Here is a 13,294-nt window from a genome sequence, read left to right on the forward strand (position 1 = left end):
CCCTCCCCCTGCCTTTTCATTGTCCTCAGGTCCCTTCAGTAATGTGAGGTTTCACTACTATTTTTATCCTTTATTAGCAAACACTGATTTCTTCTCCATATTCACAATATCTTAATATGCAGCAGAATTCAACGTGGCCCTCTCTTGTTTACTTCCTTCATTGTATGCTAGCTCCATCAATGATACCTGATGGAGTTCACACAAACCTGCAGGAATTTGGCCTCATTCTTGTTAACTTCTGATGCCCAAGAAGTTCTCATTCTGATTTTTAAGGGTTCACAGAAAAAATGGTGGAAATTGGAAAACCACCCAACTTCTTAAAGATATTTAAAATCCTCAAGGGCATTCATCACCAAATCCGTATCACTTTCAAGAGAGTCAGATCTAACTACTGTTTTGCTGATTTTTTTTTTCTTTTTTTTGCTATGAGTTCATCTATTTCTGGCAATACAAGAAAATAAAAACACATTTGCAAAAGAGTTCACAAATAAGTTCACAAATAAGTCACTGGTATTTTGAATTGGTACTACTGGAACCTTCTTATCTTCTATAGAATGTATTTGAAAAGACTGGCTGTAGTAGCCCTGATATCAACAAAAAGTTCTTTGAAGTAGAGGAGAGAGAGAGAAGCCCCAAATGTCATGCATCTGATGAAGCGAGTATTCACCCATGAAAGCTTATGCTCCAATACGTCTGTTAGTCTGTAAGGTGCCACAAGACTCTTTGTCGCTTTGTACAGATCCAGATTAACACGGCTACCCCTCTGATACAGGAAAAGACTATTTGTGTTCATCTGTCAGATAAATTGACCTCTTTCTCTTTGACTTTCATCCTGTTTCCAATATTGGAGCGCAACCCTGACATCACACAAGAGACAAAGAGCACAACACTTGTAAATAGTAGGCCATGCCTTTAGATTTACACTGTCTGCATGCACACATGCACGATCTCAAAGAGAAACTCTTTGAAGACCATGGCCAAATTTTGCACTGACTAACGCCCCAGACAACCTCATTGAAATCAATGTGATTGCCTGGGGCTCAAAACCAGTGCAGAATTGGACCCCCAGGGGTTTAGTGTCTGTACTGGAAATTATTGCATTTTTCATTTGGTTTGTTAGGATGATGCTCTTTTGCTTAACTCTTTTGGGTGGGGGCAGTTCGTAACTGGCAAAGACCAAGCCAGATCCTGCTCTAACTGATGGGGAAAGACTTTGAATCCAAAGTCAGACATTGAACAGGTGAATTTTTTTTGGACCAGTTTTCACCACTCTGTCTCCTGGACTTTTGAAGGGAAATTTAGTCATAAACCTAAAAAACTCTGTGGATTCCCCTATCCTAAAAATAAAACAAAGCCCATACCTTTGACCCTCTGCAACTACTGTCCCATCTTCCTTCTCCCTTTAAACTCATTATATGTGCAATCTACAGCCATTGCCTCCAACTCCATCTTTGGTCCCCTCTACTCTGTCTCATGCTTTCTGAGAAATAGCTCTCACCAAAGTCCTGGTCTTCTTGACACTCCTCTCAGGCCCATTCAGAATGTTGCTTCCTAAATCATCCATTTGCCTGGCTTGTTATTCTAATCCTATCACCCCATTTTCTGACAACATCCACAGGCTTCTCTTTGTCCAGTGCATTCCATTACAGGTTTCTAGTGCTTACCTTTAAAGCCTTGAAAACATGGTTCTCCCTGCAGAAAAGGGAGCTGTAAGTTTTGTCCCCCGCACCACTATGCTTCTGCTGGTCTCCATCACTTGTGTTCCCATTTCTCCTATGATATACCTTGTTTCTTTTATAGTCCTAACCCTCCTCGTCTCTGTTTTTCTCATCCATCTGTTGTCTATTCCTCAGAGGGGTTCTCTCTTCTTTGTCATTTGTATGTAGAATCCCTGGCATAATGAGGGCCTGATACTTGACTGGGGGTTCTTAGGTACTGCCATAATAGAAATAAAATCCACAAGCTTTCTTCCATTCCATATCTTCTGCAGAGAACGCCCTCTGTGAACTAGTCCATAAACCCACTACCTTCTCTTCCTTCATGTTCCTCTTCAAAATACTTCTGTCCTGAGACCTAAGGGAGCTGTCAACTGATAATAGCTAGGTAGATAGCTAGTAGAGACTTCTGTTTGCTCTGGTCATTGGCAATACAGTAAACACCTTTTATTGCATCACTTCCCCATTCCTTCTAGTTGGTTATTACACCAACTTGTTACTACTTATCTGAATTAGATTGTACGCTCTTCCAGGCAGGGCCATCTTTTGCTCTATGTTCATGAAGCATCTAGCACAATGGGGCCTTTATTCTGATTGCTTTTTCTATGTGTTACTGTAATACAAAATATTTTTTTTAAAAATGAGGAAAAATTGCTAACAACTGTGATCCTGTTCTTCTTTAAAACATGTTACTTAAAAACTTAACAGATCTAGAAGATGTGTCAAAAAACAGCTTGCATTTCAAAATTCCATTGAAATCCTCCATCACTCAAAACTTATCAGGCCTTTAAATCACCAGGTTGGTCAGCAGGATTTTTCCTTTAGCAAAGTAACAGTTTCCCTGTTTAAATGAAGCATTTCCCATGGCGTGCATTCATTTACCAGTACATAAAGGTTGTACTGAATTTCTCTGAAAGAAGTAGACCCTCCTCCCAGTCCAAGGAGTCACTATCAGAACTTTACCAAGGTCAAAGGAAATGGAATATATATACAGTGCTTTTTGGTTGCTGGAATATCAGAAGTTGACAACGTTGTTGGGCCAGCTCTTCAGCTTGTCTTCAATGGACTTATGCTGATACACAGTAGCTGGAGATCTGGCCCCAATGTCTTTTTGCCCAAACGCTATAGAATAACAAAAATCCAAAACTTTATTTCAGAAAATACTTCACTATACTACTGCCTTGATGAGAATGTAGTGTCTTTTGGATTATTTAGGGATTGCTGAAATAGTTTGAATGGTTCTTCATAATGAAAGGCTTAATATACTAAAAATAAGACTTTTTCGTAGGTTTTTTTCAGATCTCATTTTAGTACTGAAAATATTATTGATTGTGGTCAGTTTTTAAAAAACTCAATGGTCTCTTTGGGGAGTGGAGAAGACAAGTGATAATCTTTAGCCTTCCCAGGACTGGGCATCTCTGAGCTCATATTTTCTGCCATGGTAAAAATTAAACCACTTCTGTGGCTTGGATGACATGATACAATTGTTCTAGGGCAGTGAGCATTAGATGAATAATTCCTTCTGGCCTTTCTCTTGCTCTCTAATCTTTGGTGTCTTGCCGAAACTTGAAGGTGACCTGCAAACTTTTTTCTAAAAAAGATAATGGTAGTTATTTGCTGAATGCCCCAAATATCAAAGAGCAGGAGGACATTCTGCTAATAATTGACTGTAAACTAATTTGAAAACTTACAAAACTAATTTCAAGGTCCTGAGGTTGCTCTCAATCACTATAGATACCCAGTATGCATTGTTCTGAGATATTCCAAACAAAAGGAACTTCATTGGAGTGATGGAGATACCCCTGGGGGTGCAGATTAATGTTATTTTTAATACACATTAAAAACAGGGTGACCTGCGAGTGCCCAGTTTATTACAGCTCCAGTGGAGTCCCTGGTATATTTAACATCACAAACCTGTGTGCTGTGGCTTCACAGCGACTGGGAGCTCCAAGAGCAGTATTAAGGACCAGAAATAAATTAATTTGAAAAAATGGACAGTTATTTGCTGAATGCCCTTCTGCCCCTTCCTCCTTGAGACATTCAGAGTGAAATTCACTCCGGTGGGCTCAGTGCAAAGATTGTGCAGCCCTTAGGTCTGACTTTATTACTATTTTGAGGATTTAAGTGGACTTTATAGTATATGTAGGCTTTGTTCTTGCCCTCTGCATGAGGATGATTTTCCCTCATTAAATGACACCACCATTGTTGACATCTCAAAATATGGTCCCCTGAATGACTGACCGTAGGGCCTGAGCATATATAGCTAGGATTTCTTGCAAGTAGCCAAAGCTCTTTCATATCCAAGTTTATTTTGTGAGAAGCCCCCATCAGCAAATGATTTGAATTGGACATGATATAATTACTGGGCCAGGTTTATGAGTGCTAGCAGTTCTAACTACACCTTGAGTGGGTATTGATCCCAAAGGAGGACTGTTTTCTTTTGTTTGCAGCCAGGCCTCAATATAAACCCCACCAGTGAAGGCTGCTGAGGGGATGTGCCAAATCAAGATATTCCCTGGCGCATGGCCCCCTCCCTGGCCCATGCACCAACTTTCTAGGCTGTGCTGGTCCCTGTACAGTGGCAGAAGAGTAGTTAAGGCCACTTTGTGCAGCTGAAACCTCTCATGGTAGAACTTCTGCACCAGGTTCTTGCCAGAGGCATAGGCACCAGGCTTAGTTTAGCTCAGCGGTTCTATGTCTCCTAACAGGGGTCTGGATCCTTTCTTTGGAGGGAAAGTATTTCATTAATAGTCAGAAGTCACCCAGTGGCCTTTGGTAACTCAGCTGAACCCTTGTGAATCAAAAAGACATTTCTTAATGTGCATATGTGCAGGGTAAAAGCAAGTATTTGTGTATCGGATACAAAATAAAACTGGAGTTTATTTGTCCTGGGATTTATCATATTTTTATTTTATAGTATCATCCACCCATGTGCCTTTGCTGAATTGAAGTGTCTAATCTAAAATCTGGATTAGAGTCCATGAAATATTATTGTCCCAATATCCATGTTGTTTTCTTCTCTCATTACAGTCATCCGAGCCAAAGTGGTGGGGAAGAAGCTCATGAAAGATGGACCTTTTGGAACGATGCGCTACACCGTCAAGCAGATGAAGGTAGGTAGGTAGGGAGGGGTGTGTGTGTGTGTGTGTGTGTGTGTGTGTGTGTGTGTGTGTGTGTGTGTGTGTGTGTGTGTGTGTGTACACCTCATGCTAGGTTTAGCTTCCAAGGCAATTCTAGTTACCTGCTGATCACTAACACTGGCTGCTTTTAGGGTCCAGTCCTGCTAGTTACTGAGCACCTTCAACATCCATCGTGATTAATGGGAGTGGAGTGTGGTCAACAATTTACACAATATGAGAGAGAGACTGACTGACTGACTGTCTGAAGGCCATGCCTACCACAGAATGCTGAGTATATAGGGTTTTCCTTTATTCTTAACACTTATGGTGGTAAAGATGCCGGAGTGACAGCTCTGGATACTGAAGTCCTGTTTATCCCCAGCAGATACAATGTAGGCAGTGGAAGTGCAGGCTTCTCTGTGTGGCCCTACCAATAAGCTTCAGCTCTGTTCTAGAGGGACTACTTGTCTGGGGATAGGTCATTCAGCCTCTTCTTGTCTTGGTTTCTCTGCTGAGACCGCCAACAAACATGTCAGTTAGAATGGTGGCAGTTATCATATGGATACTTGTCCAGTATGAGCCAGACTGAGAAAGCAAACATGCTTCACAAAGACCACTCAGCACCTTAGGGAGAGTAGCTTTCAGACACTTTCAGCCTGGGCTAGATTTAAATGGGTGACGAGAGGTACATTTCATTACCAGTCCCAAGGCTTCCAATTGTAGCCCATCCACCCACACTTCCCCCTGTGCCAAGCTATATAACTATAACTGCAGATTTATCACGGCATTGTTTATCAAGCCTAATAGGAAATTTTAGTCAAACTTATAGGTTTAGTGACTGCTCTGGGATGGATTGATTTTTTTTTTTAATTAAAAATGCCTTGACAAAGGAGGGGGCACTGACTACTTACAGCAACAGCCTCTGCCCCGACACCCAGAGCATAAGGCCTCAGGAGGAGAGCAGGGCCCTGAAGAGTAAGCCCACCCCGCACTTGCCACGGGCAGCTTCTGTGTACCCCAAGGCAGGACCACCAGTTCCCCAGTGCAGGTGCTGTGACCTAGTGCATGGGGCCAAGGCACCACGCCCTCAGATTGGGCCATGCTGCCCCGCTGCCACAATTTGGGGAGGGTTGGGTGATTGGATCACATTTGAGTAAGTGGTGCTGTGACTCCAGATGCCATGTCGTAACACCCAAAGCAGGGAGCTGGGCTTAGCCCTGTGGGACACAGGGGCCAACACTGTGGGGCAAGTCAAAGGCAGACTCACCCCCTAGAGCCTTCCCTCTGCACCAAGAAGGTGACCCACCTAGAGTCTCACTGCAGGAAGTCACAAACAAACAGAAATGGTACCCATAACCTTTTCTGCACCATGATGAACCTGCAGTCCTACTTATAGCCCAGACAGATTTAACTTAACCTGTTGCTTTTGATTTTTTTTTTTTTTTTTTGGCCAGCTGACCCCTTGTTATGTAATGTTAAAAAATCAGCCCTAGTTTGTTTTTCTTGGCTGCAGCATTCCAGTCATAAGACTGGTTTATGTCTTTTTTATAAAAGAAAAGGAACGAAAAGGCCTTGGCAGCTGTTGCAGAAATCTGAAACATATTAGACAAAGTAAAGGTTCAGGAAAATGTGCCTGCCTTGTAACAGTAACTCTCTTTATAAGGCAGTTTATAGCTAAGCAACAAAGCTGCAAGGAGGAGACATAAAGCCTGTTTCATAAGCTATCACAAAGCCTCACAAGTTGCCAAAGTCAGCCTTAGCAGGGCTTTTTCCCTGGAGTGGAATTTTTGCACTTCACGTAAGAGGGTGTGAAGTGCTGGGCTTATGTATTTGCTTAAGCTTTGCTTTGAAAAATGTCTGTGAATTTTGTGCGCATGAAAGGAAATGACTGACAACATTGGCTAGCGCGAGACAGTGCAGCCACACCCCTCCCTTTGGCAAGCACCTCAGTCCTCACCAGCAGCACTCTGTGCTGTGCCAGTCCTGCTTTGCCATCCCTCAGCTCTACCTGTGTACCTCACTGCCAGCGCTATTCAGCATCTGCATGCTGTAGCCCATAACCCTCATTCTCCTCCCGAACAGCATCTCCTGCTATTCTAGTCCTTCACTGCACAGACAGATTTCAGGTATTAAGTGCCTGATCTTGGAATCATAGAGTAAGTGAACAATAACTTCCCCACCAGACATGGTAAGGGCAGTTAACTTCTGCCTTCTCTACCAACTACTGATAGCAAGGTCACCACAGCACCGTTTGTCCCATGTCTGATATGAAGAGGGTCAGATGGTGCTCGCTGAGATCCACAACAGTGATTCAAAAATATTGCCAGAGGGAGAGGGGAATCAAATATGGCTTGGCAGTTTCATGACAGCCATCAAGTGCTTAGGACTCCCTTGGTTTAGCAACAAGGGAATCTGAGGAGTCCCTCAATTTGGCAACAGCAGTGTCTGTCCTGCTGTCAGAGGGGGAAGGTATTCCAATCTGGGAATAATGTAGCCGATGCTAGTTCAAGACAAGCAGAAGTTTCCATGAGTCTGGGCCACTCTCAGAGAGAAGAGAGAACTCCCTGTGTCTGGAATAACACAGGTTCTACCACACTGTCAGCAAAGGGCTCCTTATGACAGTGTCCTCTGTGACAGTGATATGTGATTCTGACTGGGATTTAGGGCAGTCATCTTGAAGTAGACTCTAGCAGGCTCCCTGATATTGGTCATAAATCTGCCTGCAGACATGGGAAATGCAAACCTAGACAAGGTGAGAGAGTTGAGTAGGAAAAGATCCCTGCTCAATTCTTGCACCTTGTCTGGCTTTGCATTTCCCACATTTGCACTCTATTGTGAAAAGTCACCCAGCTGTACTCCAAACCTTTCAGTTAGGGAAACCAAACTGTAGGAAGTTTTCCTGTTCTGTTTGCATTAGATTGTGCTGCTATATGGAGGCGGGGGGTCTTTACAGCAGATATCGCACTAATCCACGTGTATCTATGCCAAGACTGCAAGAGGACAATTGTCTTTGCAGAAGTTGATCCAAAATATTTTGTTAGGAAACCGCATCCCCAAGAAAAGCCTGTGAGGTTTTATTTTCATTAAGTGATTGCATGTGTTGGCCAGTATGGGTCTGTTGGCACGCTGTGCTGTACTGTGGGGGTGATACATTGTCTCACATGTTTTAACTTGACCTTGGACAGAAAGGAACCCGTAGCAATCAAACTATTCAGCTTAACTGGAACATCCTGTAGACATAGCTTTCAAAACACAATCTGAGCATCTTCTTTTAAACCCCACTGTCTGTCTGTCTGCACTTAGAGTGCTCAGTAGACAGGTATTCAGCTGATGCTGTGGGGGAGCAGAAACTGATGTAGCACATCTTTCCTGCTCTCACCCCAGTGAAGTCCTACTGTACTGCTGGAAAGAAAAGCTAACTAGGCATCTGACTGCACAGCTGCCTGTTAACAGCACTGATGATAAAGCTATCATGTCAGTGTTTGCTGGCCACCTTTAAGCCCTCCTGCACCTGCAAATGAAAAACAAACAAGCCATTTACTTCAGCAGCATGTGCTGAATTGTCTGGCTAACCAGGCTGAGAGTGACATTGAGCACGAAAAGTAATAACAATCTATTTTTGTTTTTCTTCTTTGGTCCCCTGAATTCATTTGGGCCACACTTCTGTGATGCCCCACAATTCATCATGAGACATTACAGGTAGACTCCCAAGGGACCTGGATGGAGAGCATAGAAGCAGCCCATAGATGCAGGACAGTGAAAGATTTTTTAGCACAGAGGTTTGTAGTTTTGAAAATCTTGTAATTATTTCATTCCCTATTGGGATCTAAAATACTTCAAGCATCTTTCAAAACTGCATGCCAAAAATCTTCACTGAGCTGATGGGACTTGGCTCTATTCACCAGTGTAACTTCTTGGTACTGTAAGCTGTGATATCACAGTGCATTCTAGGAACTATCCAGAATGACTTCAAGGACCTGAAAAGGAAATATGGATCAGATTTTAGTACGCTGCATGTTTGCTCAATCCCATTGTAGGCTGGCTAAGCAGGAGCATTGACCTAAAGTGTTGCTTAAAGAAAATGGCTTGTTTCTTTAGCTTGCAGCTCACCTTTAATGTGAGGTGAGGAGGTGAAACAGTGGTAGTCACAAGAAGAAAGAGTTAGTGTCTAATTTGCCCTCAGTTAAAGTTCACAGAGGAAAATAATCCTCTCACAGGACATCACAGTACTAAATTCATCATGAAATAAGAGGAACCAGATGATTTGCATGTGCTTTTCTGTGGTAGAGTTCCACCTAATCCCCAAGAATGGGGTTTGTTAATGGGAATGCTGACACAACCGGAACTTGTGCAGCAGTAGCAGGCACTGCCATGCAGTGCTCGTTAATACTTTGCTCCCTGTCATTAGATTTCCTAAAATACACAGCTGTGATGACAGGATGACTCTGAGGGTAGCAGTTAAGAGAGAGGCTGGCTTATGGCTGACTTTCTTCTACTAATCTAATGGCACTTGCAGGGTATTTTATGTATCCAGAAACAATGCTTGGGATTTATTGATTTATTATTAGGGAAAGAGTCCTCTGTAGAAAACTTCCCTCTCCCATATTTTCCCACAAGTTTGCACTCCCTCCCCAAAGTCTCCATGTCACAGTGACTGTCCTTCATTTGAAGGGGATTGGATGGGACTCTCTCTAGAGCCCATCAGTACAGCTCCTAGAATCAGCTGGAGGAGTCACTGCAGTGTGAGGTGAAGTACTTCTACAGAGACTGAGCATGCTGCCTTTTGCAGCGCTTCCCGTCCCTGTTGATTTATTGAACAAGAGAACGCAGGAATTGAACCAGAGCCTCATTTGGTAGTGCAGTATCACTCGTTACCTGTTAAACACCTATGATGTGCTTGATGTTATCCAAAAGGACAGTCCCTGTTGTTATAGTTTATACCATCTAAAGTGTGGCCCCCATTACTGTAGTATCTGAGTGCCTCACAGTCTTTAATTTATTTTTATAGTACCCCTGTGAGGTAGAGATGTTATCCCCATTTTACAGATGAGAAAGCGAGGCACAGGGAGACAAAGTGACTTGTGCAAAGTCACAGGAAATCTATGGAGGAGCATGCAATTAAATCCAGCTCTCCCAAGTCCTAAGTTAGTGTCCTAACTACTGCGCCATTTACAGACATACAGCATAAATCAGGAAATCTAAGTGTATATCCCCTGGAGATATTGCAAGGACAACACCACACAGATGAGGCAAAGCATGCAAGGATCAACTATTTAATGTGAGGCTTATGCTTAGTTAAGTATACGCTTGCATATTCCACGCATGATGCTTGCACTTCTACTGGTATGGAATGATTAACTTTAAAAAATCCTTTCCTCACATAGTTGTCAGGCATAATTAGAAGTAAGACTGGAGAATACAAGCTTTTTGGAATGAATTTTGCTTTATATAATATTGCTGTTACACAGTGACAGTACTGCTAGATCACCGCAGTGATAGGTGCAGTATAAATATGGAGAGGTAAGACAAATAGAAAAGTCACTGGATGACGCAGGAGATGGTTTTATCTCAGCATAGCAAGACTTTTTTTTAAAATGTGTTTTTAAATGGGAGTGTGGAAGCAGTGGTCGGGCCTGGGCCAAAGTCTGTTGAAGTCAGTGGGCTTTGGTTTAGGCCCTCAATGAAGAAAAGGTGGCATTTGGTGAGTTTTAAGAAAGAACTTAGTTAAGGAGGTATGTGAATGAACAATGAATGTAGACATGGATATTGGGATCATAGGGGGTTCCAGTAATAGGGTGCAGCATGGGAAAAGGTGTGCAGGACACTTCCCAGTTGACACAATGACAAGAATTCATAGCTTTTGGGGTTTGATTTGCTTAGATATGTCCAGTTATAAAAGGGGGAGAGAAACTTCAAGCTAGCAAAACTGGTCTTAATGATGATGCAGTAGAAAGATAGTGGGCAAAGGATAGTGGCAGATCTGTAGGAGACAGTGAGGTTCAATGCATTGAGCATCTACTTCTTATGAACCTAAGTTCCAGTGAGGATTTGATCTCAAGTGAGTTTTGTGGGCTTGGGCAGTTAGGGGGAGAAACTTCATGAAATTGTGATTCCCCTCGTCCTCCAGTGTTTCTGTCTAAATTTTGGCCACCTGTACAGCTGGTCAAAAACAAAAAACAAAAACCCCAGCAGAAAAGTGTCATGAAAATTTAGTCTAATACTTTTTGTTGTTGACATGTTCAGGAAAACAGTCATTGAAATTTCCCCCTCAAAATAAAAATAAATAAATAAAAAATATTGACCAATCTTAATCTTCATTGTTGGGGTTATTTTATCCACATGACCCCACACACTTCAGCATGATAGGTAGTTTTCTTTCAAGAGTGCTGCTGATCCAAACTGAGGAAGGTCAAACTAATTTCTACCTAATTTCAAATCCACTTGAACACTTGTAGGTTCAAAAGTTCTATCAAACTTAAACATAACGGGGCTTCCACTTACGAGAGGATGTGGGGGCAGGGAGCAGAGCAGATGACAGAGAAATTCTACAGGAACAGTAAAGAATCTAGATGCTAATATCACCAATATGGAACCCATTTGTACTAGTTTGGGGAGAGGGCTGTTTTCTTAATACATAGCATAAGCATTTCTTTAGCTAGAGAAATATTAAGCTCCAGCTGAAGTCATGGGGAGCTGTGAGTGCTTAACATATCCAAAAATCAGGCCTTGTGGCAGGTGCTTCAAACTGGGCACCCAAACAGAAATATCAAAAATAATGGAGACTGGAAAATTTGGGCCTTATTTAGAAAGAAATTGTTTAAATTACAGGAAACCAGATTCATAAACTCAAAGTAATTGTGAAGCTTCCCCCAGAAATAGCTTGGGACATTTGTGAACCTTGGAGGCCCAGGAGATGTGGCCACTTCTAATCAGAAGTGAGGTGAAATGGGAAAGGTGGTGTGCTAGTGCTGGATAGTAATGGGTTGTTGTAGGTGAAGATGCTAATGCATTGGCCGACTTGTGTGGGGAGGCTTGCAAATCGCATTACCTACAGTATGCCAGAGTCCAGTTAGTAGCATCTGTTTCTCACTTTCAAGAGTACTACAGTTCACTGCCCAGAATCACAGCCTGCTGATACCATTAAGAGATCCAAAGGAAATTCCAGCAGCATGCTGAAAAACTGTTCTCCTTAGAGTCTAACATGTCTTTATTTATTCTTTCAGATGTACAGGGGCTTTGACAAGATGCCACAAGTTCAGTATATCTACACAGAAGCCTCAGAGAGTCTTTGTGGGGTCAAGCTAGAGGTCAACAAGTACCAGTATCTGATTACAGGTAAGGGACTACTGGGGTTTTTTGTGATCAGAACCTCTTTTCTGTCTGTATCTGTACTTGCCAAACACTCACACGGAATGGGGGCAGGTAGGTCAGCTCTATAAGCAGGTTCTTAAAGACAGTGCATGTCTGCTTCCCTGTGCTGAAATATCACATAAAACGTAGAATGCAGTGACAATCAGTCAGTAGCATTCCAATCTCCATGGATTGTCTCTCCATCAGTAACATTCCTCTACTCTTCCCCCCACCCCTTAAATATCTCCAGTTTACAAACCACATAGCCAGTGTTGAACATTTTTTGTGACAATAAGTGGTCATTAATGCATAACTGAGCTGGTGTGCCCACTGCAGTACAGGCCAGTGAGATTAGAAACAGCAAGGCACCGCTCTGCTGAACTAGAAATAGAAAAGCCTGTTTGGACCAAGTGAGTTGTTAAGATGAGGATGCAAGGAGAATTGGGACAGAGCACATGCTAAGTCCTGTTTCTCTGTTAAGGTGCCAATGCACTTACACCTTGCCCTGTTGCAGAGGGGAATGTGATGGTTGTGCTGGGGATTCTGACAGCTGGTACAAAGATTCCAACTTGTGGAAGTGCCGTAGTCTCACTCACTAACCTCATAGCTAATAGAAGAAAATAAATTGATTGCTGAACTGTGACTAAATGCATATACATGGGATTGAGAACATTAGCTGGCTCAGGAAACTGATGGACTGAACTGAGAACTAATTTGTGTCCCTTTCTGTGTTTTCCAGGCCGTGTGTATGAAGGAAAGGTTTATACTGGCCTGTGTAACTTGTATGAGAAATGGGACCGACTGACTCTGTCCCAGCGCAAAGGACTAAATCATCGTTACCACCTTGGTTGTGGCTGCAAGGTATGTATTGCCTCCAGTGAGATGTCATTAAAGCCTAATCCTAGAACTGTGCTCATTGCAGCTGATAGCAATAATGTAGGTGAACTATCAGGGAAGGAATCACAGTGCTAGAGGTTTTTTACAGAAGGCAAAACAAGATAAATTTTGCCTCCTCCCTGGTTTCACAACATAATGAACAAGTTAAAGTTTTCTGCCTGCGCCTTTCCTATGAACTTTTTGGTATAATTTGGCGGGGTGGGAGAGAATCTC

The 13,294-nt window shown here is 42.6% G+C and overlaps 2 protein-coding genes across 3 annotated transcripts in view; one reads left to right on the forward strand and one right to left on the reverse strand.

Annotated features, from left to right (window-relative positions):
* SYN3 (synapsin III) overlaps positions 1-13,294 on the reverse strand; it is a 300,237-nt gene that overhangs the window by 177,027 nt on the left and 109,916 nt on the right. The gene's annotated exons all lie outside the window — the stretch shown is intronic.
* TIMP3 (TIMP metallopeptidase inhibitor 3) overlaps positions 1-13,294 on the forward strand; it is a 51,258-nt gene that overhangs the window by 31,912 nt on the left and 6,052 nt on the right. Inside the window, exons 2-4 of the mRNA XM_030545235.1 lie at positions 4,746-4,828; positions 12,058-12,169; positions 12,924-13,045. Coding sequence (XP_030401095.1) covers positions 4,746-4,828; positions 12,058-12,169; positions 12,924-13,045 — 317 coding nt within the window. The remainder of the gene's footprint in view (positions 1-4,745; positions 4,829-12,057; positions 12,170-12,923; positions 13,046-13,294) is intronic.

Source organism: Gopherus evgoodei, chromosome 1, assembly GCF_007399415.2.
Source record: "Gopherus evgoodei ecotype Sinaloan lineage chromosome 1, rGopEvg1_v1.p, whole genome shotgun sequence".
Classification (NCBI taxonomy): Eukaryota; Metazoa; Chordata; order Testudines; family Testudinidae; genus Gopherus; species Gopherus evgoodei.